The sequence below is a fragment of the Heterodontus francisci genome, unplaced genomic scaffold (genome assembly GCF_036365525.1).
Source record: "Heterodontus francisci isolate sHetFra1 unplaced genomic scaffold, sHetFra1.hap1 HAP1_SCAFFOLD_216, whole genome shotgun sequence".
In the NCBI taxonomy this organism is placed as follows: Eukaryota; Metazoa; Chordata; class Chondrichthyes; order Heterodontiformes; family Heterodontidae; genus Heterodontus; species Heterodontus francisci.
The window spans coordinates 436,886-455,264 of NW_027140566.1; the positions used below are offsets into that span (position 1 = coordinate 436,886).

At 44.1% G+C, this 18,379-nt stretch overlaps 1 protein-coding gene across 1 annotated transcript; it reads right to left on the bottom strand.

Annotated features, from left to right (window-relative positions):
• Positions 1-8,625: 8,625 nt before the first annotated feature.
• On the bottom strand, positions 8,626-17,515 carry LOC137360150 (scavenger receptor cysteine-rich type 1 protein M130-like). The gene is made up of 4 exons (XM_068025698.1): positions 17,482-17,515; positions 11,882-12,190; positions 10,463-10,753; positions 8,626-8,723 (listed from the first exon to the last, which is right to left on the bottom strand). The coding sequence occupies exons 1-4, from the start codon at positions 17,513-17,515 to the stop codon at positions 8,626-8,628; spliced, it is 732 nt and encodes a 243-aa protein (XP_067881799.1).
• Positions 17,516-18,379: the final 864 nt, after the last annotated feature.

Genomic DNA, 18,379 nt, shown 5'->3' on the forward strand with positions numbered 1-18,379 from the left:
GTTTAGTGTGAAAGAACGAGTTGGTGATGCAGAGGTTATGATAGGTACACAACTCAAGCAGTCTCTGCCCGTTCTCATTCATCCTTCCAACGCCATAGCGCCCAAGGCAGGAGGGCCATGAGTCATGGTCGGCCCCAACCCTGGCATTAAAGTCCCCCAGCAGGAATAGGTGTTCGGTGTTGGGGATGCTGCTAATGATGTTATGGAGTTGTTCATAGAACTGGTCTTTAGCTTCAGGTGCGGAGCAGAGTGTTGGAGCATAGATGCTGAGTAGGTGTACTGGACCAGAGGTGGTGAGCAGTCGGATGGACAGTATGCGTTCCGAGCCATTTGAGGGAGGCTCTATCATGCTGAGCAAGGAGTTTCTGATGGCGAAGCCCACTCCATGCTGTCTTGGTTCTTCAGGATCCCTGCCCTGCCAGAAGAAGGTGTAGTCTTGCTCTGCTAGAGAGCCACTCGCGGGGAGGCGAGTCTCCTGAAGTGCTGCAATGTCCACATTGAATCTACTGAGCTCGTTGTTAATGATGGCGGTCTTCCGAGAATCGTTGATTTGTGTAAGGTCTTCCGACAGGCCAGGACACATAGTTCTGACGTTCCAGCTTGCAAAGCGAAGGGCTGGTACCTTCTTTCCTTTTTTCATGTTTTTTGGTGCCGTGTATCAGTCCACCTTTCGGGCAATGACCCTGAGCTCCAAGCACCCATTGAAGCAGGCAGACTGTGGCGGGACAGAACCTTATTGACCGGGGGCTGCCCGGTTTGAGGCGGGCGGCAGCTGTCCAGTGAGGTGCAATGACATCTCCCACCGACAAAGGCAACCCGTGGCGCCCAGTTTCTACGCCAATTTATCTGGACTTATAACCCGTAACTGCTGCCTTCCGTGTTGTTTTAGTCGCTGTGAGGCAACTATGGAGTGACCTCTCCATGGTGCATGCCTGGGCAAATTTATGGAGGTTGAGAGTTGCCCAGTCGTCAAAACCCCCCTCTCGGCCTTTCTGGTGGGGTCCAAAGGAGTGCAGGACACGACGTTTGGCACCAGTATGGCTGCAGGAACTGCCGGAAACATGCCAAAGGTGACACATGACCGCCTACGGGGTTCCGCTCCGGATTTTCTGTTCTAACTCTTCATTAATAAGCACCGGTTTTAATCTCTGTAACAGTGTTGGTAATTACATGCGGAGTAATATATCTCAGTATTTGTGCAGACAGAGAAATGTTCCGAAATCAATTGTGTTTGGTATTTTAATTAAACAGAAAACACGCACCTTCAGACAAAATATGGAGAAAAGCCAAATCTAGTTATTTCAACACAAAGTAAAATGATGGTTGATAAAAATAAAGTGATGTTTGTATCGTAAAACAAAGTACAATTATCATGTTCACACTGTTGGGAAAGTTCATGCCGTTCCTTCAGATTTAACACAGAATAACACATCAGTCTGTGATCCACCTCCAGACATCATACACTGGATTTGAGGCTGACCTTTACCTGAAAGGACAACAAAAACGACTTGAGAGGTTTACAGCAATGTTAACCACCAAACAAATACTTCAAGTACAGTATATGATCTCCTCAGAATATTTCTGCTTCAATAAGCCTCTTATTTCTTTAGTAAGTACAGAAAATGTTCTCTCTGTTTTTGAGATACAGCACTGAAACAGGCCCTTCTGCCCACCGAGTCTCTGCCAACCATCAACCACCCATTTTTACTAGTCCTACACTAATCCCATATTCGTACAAGATCCCCACCTGTTCCTTCATTTCCCTACCACCAACATCTAATGGGGGCAATTTATAATGACCAATTTGCCAATCAACTGCAAATCTTTTGGTGGTGGGAGGAAACCCAGCGAAAACCCAGACACAGGGAGAACTTGCAAACTCCACACAGGCAGTACCCAGAATTGAACCCGGATCACTGGAGCTGTGAGGCTGCGGTGCTAACCACTGTGCCACCCATCATCTTTCTGATACTTTGGAATCAATATCGATATTCTTAATATCGGAAACAGCTGGGACTGCACACTGTCAGCACAATACACGGAACAAATTATAAAACATTGGTCTTACCAGACTGATGGAGATGTAAGATGTTGAACTACACAGTCAATGCCCATCTTTGGTGTAATGTCTGCTATTGTGAACGTGTCACATTGAACATCCTCATTGTTTTCAGGAATGGAGGGAGGCATCAAAGCGGGATCAGTGCGGGTCTGAGAGCTGTATACTGCGGAGGGAAAGATCATGGATTAATGATTGGACTGAAAGCGGGATCAGTGCGGGTCTGAGAGCTGTATACTGTGGAGAGAAAGATTATGGATTAATGATTGGACTGAAAGCGGGTTCAGTGTGGGTCTGAGAGCTGTATACTGTGGAGAGAAAGATTATGGGTTAATGATTGGACTGAAAGCGGGTTCAGTGCGGGTCTGAGAGCTCTATACTGTGGAGAGAAAGATTATGGGTTAATGATTGGACTGAAAGCGGGTTCAGTGTGGGTCTGAGAGCGATATACTGTGGAGAAAAAGATTATGGATTAATGATTGGACTGAAAGCGGGATCAGTGCGGGTTTAAGAGCTGCATACTGTGGAGAGAAAGCTTATGGATGAATGACTGGACTGAAAGTGGGCTCAGTGCGGGTCTGAGAGCTGTATACTGTGGAGAAAAAGTTTATGATTTAATGATTGACTGAAAGCTGGTCCAATGCGGGTCATCTATATACGTATAACGTAAAGGGGACTGGAATTTGTTGGCCTCGGAATGTTTTCCATCTCCATTCACCGTGTTGTTTTTTTTACCGCTGGGTGAAAGCAGATGAAATGGATCAGCTCAGCCTGAATCAGGGTGTTCAGATTGAGCACCTGGAAGATTTGCAGTCAAAGTGTTAGCAAGAGAGATATCACACACCGAATAACATAAGGGTGTCTTTTCTAAAATATTTCGAGCATTGTTTTGTCTAATTTCCTTTAATCACAACATGTATTTAAATCAACCAGCAGTCTGTGACATCGCCGAGTGGAACGAAATTCAAAGTAGTGACAGAGAGCTGGTGACTGTGGGAGTTGAACTCACCGAGAGTGGAGAGATCACCGCCAGCACTTGTGAAGAGATCATCAGGACTACTGTCCAGCAACAAGTGACCATCCTGAGTGTCAATGGCTCCAGTCTCAACATCATCATAATCACCCGGAACCAGACCTGAGCGGAAATAATGATTTTCACTGAAATTAAATGGTATCACTGAATACTTAGAATTATATTATTAGACGTCAGTCGACACGGGCCAGCCAGTGTAAACTGTGATCTTCAGCCGTAGTGAGATTAGAGGCTGGCGAATGATGGGACCGTGTCGTGTCACGATAGGCGAGTCATCGCTCATGCTATGTTTAAAATGCAGCCTGTAATCGATTGAAAGGAAGGGGCAGTGTAGGATATTGGTTGGGAGACTGACAACCTGCATGTTGGGCAGATGGCAGCAGCCAGAGCAAGGTTGGCGCCCAGGTTTTCGCATGCCTCCATGGAAGTGCTCCTCCAGGCAGCAAGGGCAAGGAGGGAAGCGCTTTTCCATCAGGACCGGAGGAGGAGGCCAGCGAGGCAGGTGGGGAGGGCATGGCAGGAGATTGAGCAGGGAGTGAGCAGCCGTGAGGTAGTCCCATGTCAGAGGTTTCAGTGCAGGAACGGGATCAATGCCCTGATGTAGTATGACAAGGTGAGTGCAGTGCCTAACATTAATTTGACAGCCTTAAATGTCACAAATGATAAAAATTAAATTAGAGAAGGGGTGCCTCACTCATTTGTTCAGATGTTCCTACACCATGGAGCACAGCTCAGTGCCCACCTTCTTGGAGAAGCACAATCTTCAGTGACACTGCTGTTCCGACATTTGCAGGAAGCAGAGCCTCTGATGGTAAGCCCTCTCTGGTGGGTAGCATCTTCTGCACTCAAGAAGCTGGTTGCGTGCGGCTGTGTGCCCTGTTCATCCACACTCTTTTCCAGCCTCATGATTATTGTCCCTATCTGGGTGCTGCAGCTCAACTCCTGGGGACTGCAGCTGCTTCCATCTCTCATTCTCCTCCACAATGGGAGGCCTCAAAACCGGCGTGGCGTAGACCTATTGTAAATTGCTGCACTCACTTCTCAAGGTCTCCATTCTTTTTACTTGGTGTAGGTAAGTTTCAAGTCTGAGAGGATGCTCATCCTAAATACCTCTGTTATGATCGCCAAGATAGGTCAGCCTCCAGATTGCCAATACCGCGATACAGTATCTCTCCCCCTCCCTCCAGTGCCACAATGCTTTTCACAGCCAAAACTGACCTTCCTCTGACCTTCCCCCTCCTTATAGATGGCGAGTCTCTGAAAACTGTTGTCACCTTTCATTAAATTGTGAATGGTTTGGAAAATTGCCATGAATTTCCTGTTTATTGACTCAATTGCCTGCCCAGTGCCTTAAAGTGCAGCCTCCACCCACCAGCTCGGCCGCTTCCAGGAATATCACTTAACAGAGTAAATACGTCGGGCTTCCTTTGCACTGCTATCCAGCGGCAATTTCCCTCCCAGTCTGTCGCCACTGTGTGACAAAATTCTGCCCTCCGTTTTAAAGTCACATCTGTCCCATTGAATCACCCATTCAACATACACACAAATGTCACATTTCACCGCCCACACAACAGTGTCAGAAATCACAATAATTGAATGTTTCATTCCATTAAAGTATTGGTTGCAATCGGTATTATTTTGCAGACATCCAAATTATTTCTCCATTTTTAAAAACTGAAATCCCTCAGCAAATCCCCATGTATTCAGCAGCATCATTTTACAGCGATTAAGTTCTGATATATTTAGTTGTTGATTTTAGATAACAGACTGCGTGATGGATTAAAAAAACGTGATGGTAACAAATAAAAATGTACCCACCCTGAATACTGGAGGAGTTCCCTTCAGGATTTTCTGATCCAGGATCCGTATCACCCAAACTGTGACTGGTTTAATATTCAATCCGATTTAGGGACTCAATGGAATCAGCAACTGTTAAACACAAACATGGATGGTTATTGGAGAGATCGATTGGGACGTTCCAGCAAATAACATAATGCCGTCATCATCTGGTGACAATGTCCTGGGACTTTGTATCTGACAAGATTGTGAAACATTTATCACAGGGACTGCAGTAGTTCAAGAGCAACTCGGGATGGACCAAATATGTTGGCTCATCCAGCGAGCAGTTAAAACAATACACAGTACAGCTGGTGGGTCAGATTTCAGACATCAGAGCAGAGACAATAGTGTAAAACATAATCAGTTCGCACAGTTTCATAATCCAGAATCCCTCCATCCTGTCCGCGTTTCTTTCAATTTCAGAGTCTCAAACGGATGGTGGTGGCTTTAAAACCGAACCCCACCCCGGATAATGGGGCAGAAAAGTGTAAAGAGTGCAAGGAGACGAATAACGGATTTGTTCTTTACTGTTTTTTTTTGCAACCTGAGAAATTAATCTCAATGGTTAAATTGCCCTCCAAATATATCGCAAGACAAAACTTTTATCGATTTGCCAGCGTTGTTGCCCCAGTATTGTGAAACAGAATTTGTAGATTAATGTTAAACTTCAGAATACAAACTGTTGGGATATGTTTTTTGCAGGAACCACCGACTTCAGTTTCGGAGTTCCTGATGGAAGCGTGTTTCTGATCCAGAAATCCAGTCACTTAGAGAAATAAACTCTGAGTCAATGTGACTGTCTCCTCCTGAGAGCAGTGACTATTTATGGTCTAGCTTAAATGGAATAAAATGACATGATAGTTACAAACAAACAGAAATCACGTTCTTTAAGCAGTAGCAACGGGCGGGAATCTTCACAAACCCATTGCTAATCTTGCTATACGCACAGATATAGACACACTCGCACTGTGATATGACTCCTTCACCGGGGATAGCGAGCGGATTTCTGACAGTGTTCAGTCAGTAAACTGACCATTAAAATGGGGTATTTAAGTGGAAGTGACATTTGTCTTGTGAACATTTGGCATGAAATATAAAACACAGACCTGAACGCCGGATCTGATAGGAATCCTTGCCAGGTGGAATATTCCCAATCTCTTCATAAATTGCTTGGCATAAACCAGCCGGTGAACCCTTGCCACTAGTGACAGAACCTGTCAGATGGAGGGTGGGAAGATTAAAGTTTAGTTGCAACCCATGAGCGTTTAACAGTAAATTATCTGCGAACACATCCAAATCACAGAGACGGAGAGAGTAAAGGGACAAAGTCGGATACAGTGAATGCGGAGTAGTTTTGTTGTGTGTATTTTCGTACATGTCTGCGTCAATTTTACTGCATATCCCTATGTTCACCTGCAGCAGACTGAGGACAAATGTGCTAACTGAGGAAAAAATTCAATCAAGTTTGTTAGAAACGATCTCTCCCTAACAAAGTCATGCTGACTGTCCCTGATTAATGCCTGCCTCTCCAAGTGGAGATTAATCGTGTTCCTCAAAATGTTTTCAATATTTTCCCTTGCACTGACGTTAGATTCACCTGCCTGTAATTACCTGGTTTAACCCTGCTACCCTTCTTGAATAATGATACCACATTCACTGTCCTTCAATCCTCTGGTACATCTCCTGTGGCCAGCGAGGATTTGAAAATGTGTGTCAAAGCCCCTGCTGGATCTTCCCTTACCTCACTTAACAGCTTAGGTCACATCTCATCTGGGCCTGGGGATTTTTCCATTTTAAGCCCGCTAAAACAACAAACACTTGCTGCCTTTCAATGCTAATTTGTTTAAGTACTTCACAACCCCGCTCCCTGATCTCTACACCGACATCGTCCATCTCCATGGTGAACACAGATGAAACGTAATCCATTAAAGCCGCATTTACGTCATCTGCCTGCACATTACAGACGGCCATTTTGATCCCTAATCGTTCCCATTCTTTCCCTGGTTATCCTCTTGCCCTTGATATACTTTTAAAAAATGCATTGGGCGTTCCCTTGAACTTCCTCACCAGTGTTATTGCATGCCCCCTCTTCGCTCTCCGAATTCAATTTTTAAGTACCCCCTATACTTTCTGTACTCCTCTCGGGAGTCCGCTGTTTTTCAGCGCTCTGAATCTGCCAGTAGCCTCCTTTTTGATCCTTATCCAATCCTCCATATCCCTTGACACCCACAATATCCCTGGAATTGTTCGTCCAACCCTTCAACTCTGTGGGAACATTTTAGCCCTGAACTCTCAATATTTCCCTTTTGAAGGTAAGAGCCCATGGGATCCATGGCAATTTGACAAATTGGATCCAAAATTGGCTGCGTGGGAGGAAGCAAAGAGTAATGATCGAGGGTTGTTTTATTGAGTGCAAGCTTGTGACCAGTGATGTACCACGGGGATCGGTGCTGGGACCCTTGCTGTTTGTTGTGAACATTAATCATCTAAACCTGAATATAGGAGGTATGAGGAGTAAGTTTGCAGATGATGCCAAAACTTGTGGTGTCGTAAATAGTGAGGAAGAAAGCCTTAAATTACAGGACGATATGGATGGGCTGGTCAGAATGGCAAGGGAGCAGCAAATTGAATTTAATCCTGTGAAGGGTGAGGTGATGCATTTTCGGTGGAGTAACAAGGCAAGGGAATATACAATGGATGGTAGTACCATAGGAAGTACAGAGAATCAGAGGGACCTTGGTGTACTTGTCCATAGATCACTGAAGGCAGCAGCATAGAAAGATAAGGTGGTTCGGAAAGAATATGGGATTCTTGCTTTTATTAGCCAAGGCACATAATATCAGAGCAGAAAGGTTATGATGGAGCAGCATACAACGCTAGTTAGGCCACAGCTGGAGTACTGTGCACAGTTCTGGGAACTGCACTGTCGGAAGGATGTGATTGCACTGGAGAGGGTGCAGAGGAGGTTCACCAGGATGTTGCCTGGGTAGGAGCATTTCAGTTATGAAGCGAGACTGGAAAGGCTGGGGTTGCTTTCTTTAGAACAGAGAAGGCTGAGGAGGGAATATGATTGAGGTATACAAAATTATGAAGGGTATTGATAGGATAGATAGGAAGAAAACTTTTCCCTTAGTGCAGGGGTCGGCAACCAGGGGGCATCGTTTTAAGGTAAGGGGAAGGATATATCGAGGTGATTTGAGGGGAAAAGTATCACCCAGAGGATGGTTGGAGTCTAGAACACATTGCCTGAAGAGGTGGTAGAGGCAGGAACCCTCACAACATTTCAGAAGTATTTAGATGAACAATTGAAATGCCATTGCATACAACACCATGGTCCAAGTGCTGGAAAATGGGACTAGAATAGATAGGTGCCTGATGGCCGGCAGAGATACGCTGAGCCGAAGGGACTGTTTCAGTGCTGAATAACTCTATTAATCTATGACTCTATGACCTGATCTCCTGCTTGTGATCGTTTGTAAACGACTGCCTGTCGAGTGAGGTTACAAGGCTCGATCTTATCAGCTTTAGGACTGTCTTGTTACAGAGCCTGTTCTGGTCGGGTCCTTGGCAGTGCTAGGCGCCTATGCTGTCCCAGCTCCAGAATCTTTCTGAAGAGAGAGAGGTCTATTTCTATAGGAACTTTATATTATTATGAAAAGTGTCATTTATTAAGCGTCCCATTTCTTACAATAAATCAGGAGTGATTTGGATGGGTGGAATATGAGTGGAGGGCGTCGTTTTGGAATGTTGAATCACCGCTGGTGAATACAGAAGGTCCTATACAAGTATCACCTGTCAAAATAACAGTCAGACACGGTTAGACAGCTCGATATTGGATGCCCAGAGCCGGAATCTGAAAGGCTGGAACTGATAACCAATGGATGAAGGAAGATTAACAGACAAGTAAATAGTTGAATGCACAGCTTAAAAAGTTGAAGTAAACTTCCGGATCCTTTGTTACAATAAGTAAATTCTTCCAGAATTTCATGTATGATGTGCTGAACTCTCACAGTGAATGTGGACACTTCAAATCACTCTCCATTTTAAATGTCACATTTTACTAAATCCTTAGCACATTGAATGGAGAAAATCAGCAAAAAAAAAACCAATGTGTTTCTAACAAGGCCACTTGACAGTCCATAGAAATCTGCAAGGAACGAGAGTTTTGCATGCATATGACACAATATCTGGGATCTTTCGTTGGATCCGCGGTAAGATATGAACCTCACCTCTTCTGATTGACTTTTTCTGTATAACCACCATCAGTGAGATCAACACACAGATTAGCAGAACTCCGAAGCAGACCGCAAATAGGATGGAAGTAGTTTTCTATCCCTGTTCTTAATTACAATAATACAGAAAGGTTTAACACATACACAGTCCGTCTTGCACAATAACATATTTACAAAAGGGAGTTAATAATTATATCCACTGCTTCCGGGCGATGAGTCAGGCTGAACATTCCGCAATATGTGTGGTGCACATTGCACCAGAGGGAAGTGTGAGCCAGTCTAAATTACAGAGACAGTGCCCCCATGTTTCTGATGAGAACACGACAGTTCAGGTCCAGCCAGAATCTGGAATTAGCTGAATTTCAACCAGACCATTTGAAATATGCGGTGAGGAAAAAATATTCCAGTCAGTGAGAAAGTGCTCATAGCATCTTGAGAAAATGACTACAATACCAATTCAACTAATTCAAACCCTAACGCTGGCGAGGATACTAATAATGGTAAGTACCTGCAGATGTGGACGGGACAGCAATTGGAGGCACATCGAGCCCTGTGGAGTATATTGTACAAAAGGTTCAGGAGGATGAAATTTCAGCACTTTCCATTTAAACAATAAATACTGTTCTTAATTTCCGGAACTAGTGAGTCAATTTAACAAAACAATGAACCCTAACCCCACTCTCCAAAACATGTCGCCCTCACCGGAACAAATCACACTGGCATCTTCCTTGTGATCACAGTCAGACTGAGCCGGCGATGAAGAAGGACAGTCGGCCAGAGAAGATTCGCTTCCAGTGCATTTCACCTCATCCAGCCAGATAACACCGTCACCCTGGGAAAAAGTAGCTCCTCCTGGGGCCAAAAGAGCGTGACCACAATCCAGCTGTCTGCAGACAACATTGGCATCGGCCATATCCCAGGAGTCATCACACACCGTGCCCCAGCTGTTATTGCACAGTATCTCAACTCTCCCGGAGCAGTTGGTGTTACCTCCAAACAGGCGCAACCAATGTCCAGAATCTGGCAAAGAGAATCAATGGTTATTATTGATGTAGTATAAGAAAGGAGTACATGTCAGATAGTTGGTATAATAAAGAGGAAGTAGCACCTGGTGAAAGCCCACGTTTACAATCATATTCTCGAATGCAGTCCTTTGATCTGTGGTGCTGCTCCTTATTTACTTTTGCTTCTGTTCAGAAGAGAAACATGCTGACTGTATCGGACACCAATGTTTGAAATGACACTCGCACATTTAGAGGTTTGTTGTGTTACCTGAACAAACAACACCAGCATCCTCCCTGTGTTCACAGTTGTGTTTACCCCACGGTTCTTTTTGACATTGCCAAAGGAACGATTCGTGTGAAATACATTCCATCCCATCAAGCCAAATGGGTCCAGATCCTTCTCCAAATGACTGAGCATAATAATCGATAGAACTGAGGGGACCGCACTGTAACTGTTTGCAGATCACTTCTGCATCAGGTCCATCAAGTCTCTCCGAGCACACTGTTCCCCAGGTGCCATTGTAGAACACTTCCACTCTCCCCTCACAGCGATGCTTCCCATTCACCAGCCGCAGCTCTTTGTGCTCTGTCAATGACACAAGAAATATCCAGATAGTTAGATTGATAACTCGTTGTATGTTCATACTGCACAGCTCAACACATGCTGCACCGGTTGTGTTCACTGATTTCCAGTAATTATTTCAGAAAAGCGATAGAAAAACACCGACTGCCCATAAAGTAATAAAGAATAATCAACACCGATTTCACAACAGAAAGACAAACAACGTTATTGAATTATTTGAAGAAGTTACAGAAAGATAACAGGGATAATGCAGTCGATGTAATATGCATGTTTTTCCTTCAGAAGGCCTCTGACAAGGATCATGACTGGGGTCCGAGCCTGTGAAGTCAAGAGATCAGTGGAAGAATGATAGGAAACCAGCTACAAAGCACACCGTCCGGGTACAATGTGGTAACCCAGAATGGCGGAAGGTGGGAAGTGGTGTTCCACAGGTCTGGGGTCACTGCTGCTCAACATTTACATGAACGATTTGGATTTAGACAAGGGAGACTTAATTTCAAATTTTAAGATGACAGCAATTTGGGGGTATAGTTAACACTAAGAAAGACAGAGACAAAATACGGGAAGACGTTAATAAACGGGCCGAATGGGCATACAATTGCCAAATGAGTTGAATACAGATAAGCCTAAGGTGCTCAGTGTTGACAGGAAGAATAAAGAGGCCACGTACTTCTTCTAAAATAAGAGTGAAAATGATATAGATCAGCAAAGAGACCTCGGGATACAGAGGCACTAATCACTTCTGAAGTGACAGAGACCGAAGCGAGTGATCATAAATAAAGGATAATCCCGAATAAATCTAATAAGAAATTCAGGAGAATTTTTTTTTTACCTAGGGAGTGGTTTGAATTTTGAATTCCGAACACATGCAATTGCTGAGGTGATTTGCACTGATGCCTTTATGGTAAAGCTATGCAGGTACATGAGGCAGAAAGAAACTAGAGGATATGCAAAGAGGGTTAGGTGCAGTGATGTGGGGCGATACTCGTAGGCAACGTAAACACCACATTGACCAGTTCGTCCGAATGGCCAGATTCCGTGCTGTCCAATGTATGTAATTCGAAGTAATATCTTCCCTGTGAAACCACGTGCACAACACTACGGAAAATGGGAACATGGAAGCACCTTTACCTGAACACATGATCCTCACATCTTCTTTATGAGAACAGTCGTGGTTACCCCACGATGCTGAGGGACATTCCCAGAGAAATGATTCGTTACTGGAACACTTCAGTTCATCCAACCAAACTGGCCCTGAACCTGGCCCACAAGATGCAGGAGGTGCCAGGTCCAATGCCTTTCCACAACCCAGCTGTTTGCAAACCACGTCAGCGTCCGCCAGATCCCAGGAATCATCACAAACTGAGCCCCAAGTCCCATTGTAATAAATCTCCACTCGGCCATTACATGGGCTTCCACCGTCAGAGAGCCTTAACTGCACGTGGTCTGTAGGATAACAGTACATGAGGATTATACTTTCAATAGACATTCACATCATCACTCAATACAACTGATTTTACCATCACCAGCTCAAAAAAAGAACGTTAAATGCACCTGTGGACAGGTAAATAAAACTATACAACAGAATATCTGTTTACACTTACTTCTTACATAGAATGTAAAGAACAGCAATGTTTCAGATGTGCTATTACATCTGGCTTTGACAAGTTCTGGTCTCCAGTTCCCCTCTTATGTTTTGAATGCTGTGTACGGTGTTAAACAGGCAATGACTCACACGATTAGCAGTTAATTTATACTCATGTTATATAACTGTATCTGTTCTTTATCCATGTATGTTACCCTTATTTGTTATCTTGGACAGACATTTACTGCCATCTCCTATTTCCCTCATCTTCAATTGCAAGTGACTTGCATTTATCTAGCGCCATTAACGTAATGAAACATCCCAAGGGGCGATACAGGAGTGATATCAAAGAAATTTTAACACAGAGCACCGAAAAATATATTAGGTCAGATGACCAAAAGCGAAGTCAAAGAGTTAGTTTTTATGGAACGTCTTAAAGCAGGAAAGACTGGTTGACAGGCAGAGAGATTTAAGGAAGTAATTCTAGAGCGTGTGACCTTCGCAAATAAAGGCACGGCCGCCAATGGTGCACAATTAAAACCAGGAATGCTCAAGAAGCCAGAACTGGGAGCTGTCAATCTGGAGCCGATTGCAAAGACAGGAGCTGTGAGGCCAGGCAGGGATTTGAAACCAAGGATGAGAATTTTAAAACCGCTCATTGCTGGGAAAGGTAGGTCAGTGAGCAGAGGGCAGATGCCTGAGTGGCAAATGGTCGAGACAGCGGAGCTTGCAGAGGTTGAAACTCGTGAAGCCAGCCAGGAGTGCATTAGAATCATCGAGTCTGGAGGGAACAACGCTATCGACAAGACGAGATAAGGGCAAATGCGGGTGATGTCATGGAGGTGAAAATAGACAGTGTTAATGAGGATATGGAGATTTGATAGGAGGATCACCCTTGGGTCAAATATATCACCAAGATTACAGGCTGTCTGGCTGAGTGACAGACAGTTGGCATGGCGAGAAATGGAGTTGGAGACAAGGAAACATGCGATGGGGACTGATGGTTTCTATCTTTTCAATACTGAGTTGGAGGAATTTTCTGCTGATGCAGTACTGAATGTCAGCCTGGAATTCTGACAGTGTGCAGGCATTGGAGGGCTCAAGAGTGTTGAATGTGAGGTAGAGTTGGATACAGTGAGATACATGTGGAAACTGAGGCTGTGTTTGCGGATATCACTGAAAGGCAGCATGTAAATGAGTAATGAAGTGTCAAAGGATAGATCCTTTGGTGACACTATTGCTGACTTTGCAGGAGCGGGAAGAGAAGCCATTGCAGGCCACTTTCTGACCATGACTGTATAGATAATACTAGAACAAGCTGAGTGCAGTCCCACCCAGCCGGGTGTTAATGGGGAGGAATTGGAGAAGTATTTCATGATCAATCAGATCAAAATTTGAGACAAGTCAAGAAAGAGGAGGTGGAATCGTTTATATTTGTCACAATCACTTCGGATGTCAATTGTTTTCGTCCTGTGGTGTGGATAGAAAATTGACTTGCGGAATTGAAACATGCAGCTTCATATAAGATGAGCATGGATTTGGGAGGCGACAACACATTCAAGGACTTTGGCGAGGTACGAACAGTTGGAGCTGGGGCCGCAACCTGCATGAACAGGTGGTCAATGGTTCCTTTCTGAGGAGAGGTGTGATGACTGCTGATTTGAAGGAGAGGAGCCTGAACATGTAGAGAGAGAGAGAGAGAAAGATAATGGTTAATAATGCCAGCTAACATGGAACCCAGGAAGGGAATGTTTGTGTTCAGTAGTTTAAAAGAAATAAGGTGTAGACAGCAAAATGTGGATTCCATCAACAGTACAGGTTCCGAGACAGCGTGAAGGATTCTAGGAGAGAAACAAGAAATGGGAATTCAGGGTGATCGTATGGGATGGGGATGGGAACTGATAGGAAGTTAGGCCTGGTGGGTTGGGGAAGAAAGGGAAGTAGTGGAGGTGACTGAACGGATGTTTTTGAACTTTGTGACAAAATATCTACGAGCTCCACTCACATATTTTTGCAGTTCAGGGTGGACGAGGCAGGGAAGTGGTTCAGGAGGAAGATTTATGATGGAGAATACTTGCAGTGCGTTTTCTATGCCTTCCTGGATAATCTTTGTCAAACGGGTGGTTTTAGTGAAGATGAGGAGGACCCGATGATGCTTTATGTGATTGATCCATTCAGAATTATATTACCAGATAGTTCGCCACATGTCAGCATTCCTTTCTGTTTTTTAATTATTTCAGGGGATGTTGGTGTCACTGGCAAGACCAGCAGTTTAATCCACCCTATTTATTACTTCCACTTCATATTGGAGAATGTAACGTCTCCAAAAATAGTACCCTTAAACATCAGCCTTGCAATGTGCAGTATCTTCGTGTAGAACTACGTTCTAGGGTTGTGTTGATTATAACATTATCATAAATCAATTTAATATTAATTGCATAGGAGAATCAATTACTTTTGTAAGGATGGAACTCTGTCTTTGACAAGGAACATATTTGAGTAATTTTAGAGACATAAACCGCATGTCTGAACAGAAAATATGCAGACCTCTCTGTCCAGACAGACTGCTGCAATTATGTTCAATGAGCAAACGAAACTTGTGAGGCAAATTAACAATTGTTATTGTCTTTAAAAAGTCAATGAACTAAACGACTAATTCTATCAATATATGACTGTTGGACCGGACCAAAGAGGGCAGGAAACAGGATCTCTCTGCAAAATGTTGGACAGGATCAGGAAGCTCCTATGGGCAATTGAACTCCAGATGTGCAGACCTCCTGGATGAACAGAAACCAGTATTTAATCTGGACTAGACAAAAATGATTGGACGAATTGCGTCAGGCACTTTGGAAAATAAACATCAGCAATGTGACCCATCAGATAGAGAAGTAGAAGACAAGGAGAAGATACATGGCTTCTGAAGGTGGGCATAAATTTTGGGTGGAGCTTAACATCTACCTAACTGAAGAACAAGATGACATACTCTACTCTGTCCAGGGACTGAGTGTGTAATAACCATTCAGCATTGTAAACTTCTGACGTGAAACGCTGGAATGTATTGATTTCCGCTGTTCCCGAAGAAATTATTTACTGTAACCAATCGGTATCAAATCTGAATCATTAACTATCTCATATGTTGTAAGTTCCACTCTGTCGTATGGAAATAAATGTTCATTGGAACAACCCGAAAACATCTGCCCACACTTACACTCTGCATAACGCAACATCCCCAGAACACATGCCTGCATTGACATGCTACACAATGAAACTTTAAAGCATATAGTCCAAAACATCTGTCTACTTTTATCCACAATATAATGAAACTTACACCATAACAACTCCCACACAGCTACCTCCACTTATATACTGTACAGTAGAACTGATTGCAAGCTCGGCGCCGGATTTGATACCAGAGCTGAGATTCCAATTCCGTATTCTCTTTTTCATAAGGCCGTTATCTTTCACCTCTATCATCATTCACCTCCCTTCCTGCCTCAGCCCATCTGCTGCTGAAATGCTCACCCATGCTTTGTTTCCTGCAGAACAGAATATTTTAATGTTCTCCTGGGCGATCACCCATCTTGCATCCTCCAGAAACATCAGCTCATCCAAAGTTTTGTTGCCTGCCCTACATGAAGCCCCTCTCAGGAACGCCATGGCACTCGACGATCTATTGGTTTCCCCGCCATCAATACCTCGTGTTTCCAATTATGATCTTCATGTTCAGCCACCTTCATGCTCTCCCCCTGCATCAGTATAACCGTCTCCAGCCTGAAACATTTCAGGAACTCTGCTTTTCTCTGAATACAGCTTCTTGTACTTCACCCACTTCAATTGCCTACAACTTTCAGTTTTGCCTTTAACCATCTAACCCCCAGATCTGAATTTCCACCAGAAATATTTCCGTGTCTCTGGCTCTTCAAATACAACCATCTGACTAAGAATTTAGTCACCAACTGTAACATCTCTTTGTTTGGTTCTGTGTCAGTTTTCTCTCCCTTTACATTCCTGTTAAACCCCTTGTGATGCATGTGTTAATTGAAATTTCTGTAATAAAAACGTTCTTGTTGTTTAATTGTGTCCGTGCCCTCTCTCTCTGCACGCCACCCCCATCCAGCCCCAGCTCCCCGACCGCCCACCATCCTCACCCACTCTCCTCGAGTGAAATGACTGGCTTGAGACACCCAGGAACAAGTAACCTGGATTATCACTTTTCTCAGCAGATTAGACATTTCACTTCTTTGTTTTTGTAAAAGCAGTGAAGAATATGTTTACCTGAACACAGGACCCCAACATCCATACTGTCAGTGAGAGACGAATTCAATGTGAATAAGCTGCAGTTCTGGAGCTGCAATTCGTTTCCTTCACACTGGACATCATTCACCCAGACGGGTCCTTCACTCTCTCCGTCCTTTGAATAGTTATAAGCGGCTGTCGCTTCACCGCAACCCAGCTGTGTACAGACTACGTTGGCATCATTCACGGTCCAGTGTCTACCTTGCAATCTCCCCCAGCTGCCATTGTGGTAAATCTCCACTCGCCCATCACACCAGCTTCCCCCGTTAGTCAGCCTTAGTGACCAATTTTCATCTACAATATGAAACACATTGAGAATGTCGAAACTGAAGCAAAATATCTCAGAATTTACTGCCACCAGAAATGTCATTAATTTTAATGGTTGCTATTCTGTCATCATTGTTCAGAAGGCTTGTTGAAAGACTTTCTTCACCATTACCTTTTCTCAGTAAATACATTTCAGAGACGTACCGAGCAGCTTACGGTTGCTGAAATGGGGACAGAGGGTAAAATGAACTTGGGGTGAGACCCGAGGGACTGAAGGTCGTCCTCCTGTCCACATGTACTGATATTTCCAGCTCTCGCCCTGTACTTGAAAATATCATCAACCTTTCTTCCAATTTATCCTCCTTATCTTCACATGGTCCATCTTCAACTCTTCTGTTCTCTTCTTCAAAATCTCTGTCTCTGATTCTGGGGATAGGTTATTAACTAATATAAAGAGTAAACCCAGTGACTCTCACAGTTACCTGTCTATGCTTCCTCACCCCCCAATTATTCGAATGACTCTATCACATTTTTTCACTTGCACCACGGCAATGTATCTGTCTGGTGATACAACCTTCCATACCAGTGGTTCCAGATATGTCTTCCTTTTTCCTCATCCGAGGACTCTCCTCACCTCCTCATCCACCCACCATGGTTGACAGGGCCCTCAAGCACGACCATTCCATTCCCCATACTTCTGCTTTCACCCTTTCCCCCCTCCCAGAACCATGATAGGATCCTGATTCTCCTCATCTTCCACTCCATCAGCTTCCATATTCAACAGACCATCGTCCACCATTTCCACCACCTTTAATGTGATGCCACGACAAAGCACATCTCCCCCTTCCCTCCAATTTTAACGTTCTGAAGGGACCTTTCACTCTGTGGCACCCTGATGCCCTCTTCAACCATTGTCAACACCCCTTCCCACAGGACCTTCCCATGAATGGGCAGGAGGTACAAACACTGCCCTATTACCTCCACCTTTCTCACCATCCAAGCCCCCAAATACGGCTTCCAAGTGAAACAGCGATTTACTTGTCCTGCTTTCTCTTTAGTATACTGCACTCACTGTATTGACTGATCATGATACCGTCTCCTTTACATTGGGACACCAAACATAATTGAGTGCTTACTTTGCACAACATCTTTGTTCAGTCTGCAAGCTTTACCTTTAGCTTCCAGTTACCTGTCCTTTTCATTCTTTATTCCGCTCCCACACTGACCTCTCTCTCCTCTTTCTCCTACACAGTTCCAATGAAGGTTAACGTAAGTTTGAGAAACAGCACTTCCTCTTTCCACTAGACTCTTTCCAGGCTTATGGAATGAACACTGAATTCAGCAATTTCAGATCAGATTCCCTCCCCTTTTTTTCTTTTTTTGGACGATATTTTGCCTTCCAATTTGCAACACTTCGAGAAATGTGTTTTTTACTTGGCCCATTCCTATCTATTTTTGCCTTGCACTGTCCCATTTACCAT

Bases quoted from the DNA above. Each gene is read 5' to 3' on its own strand.
- LOC137360150 (XM_068025698.1), bottom strand. From the start codon at position 17,515: ATGAGGAAAAAGGAAGACATATCTGGAACCACTG. The intron at 10,754-11,881 runs GTAAAGGTGCTT...TGTCATTGACAG, and splicing joins TGTGAGGATCATGTGTTCAG to AGCACAAAGAGCTGCGGCTG. The intron at 8,724-10,462 runs GGGAGGATGCTG...TTATTTTGACAG, and splicing joins TAAACACAACTGTGAACACA to GTGATACTTGTATAGGACCT.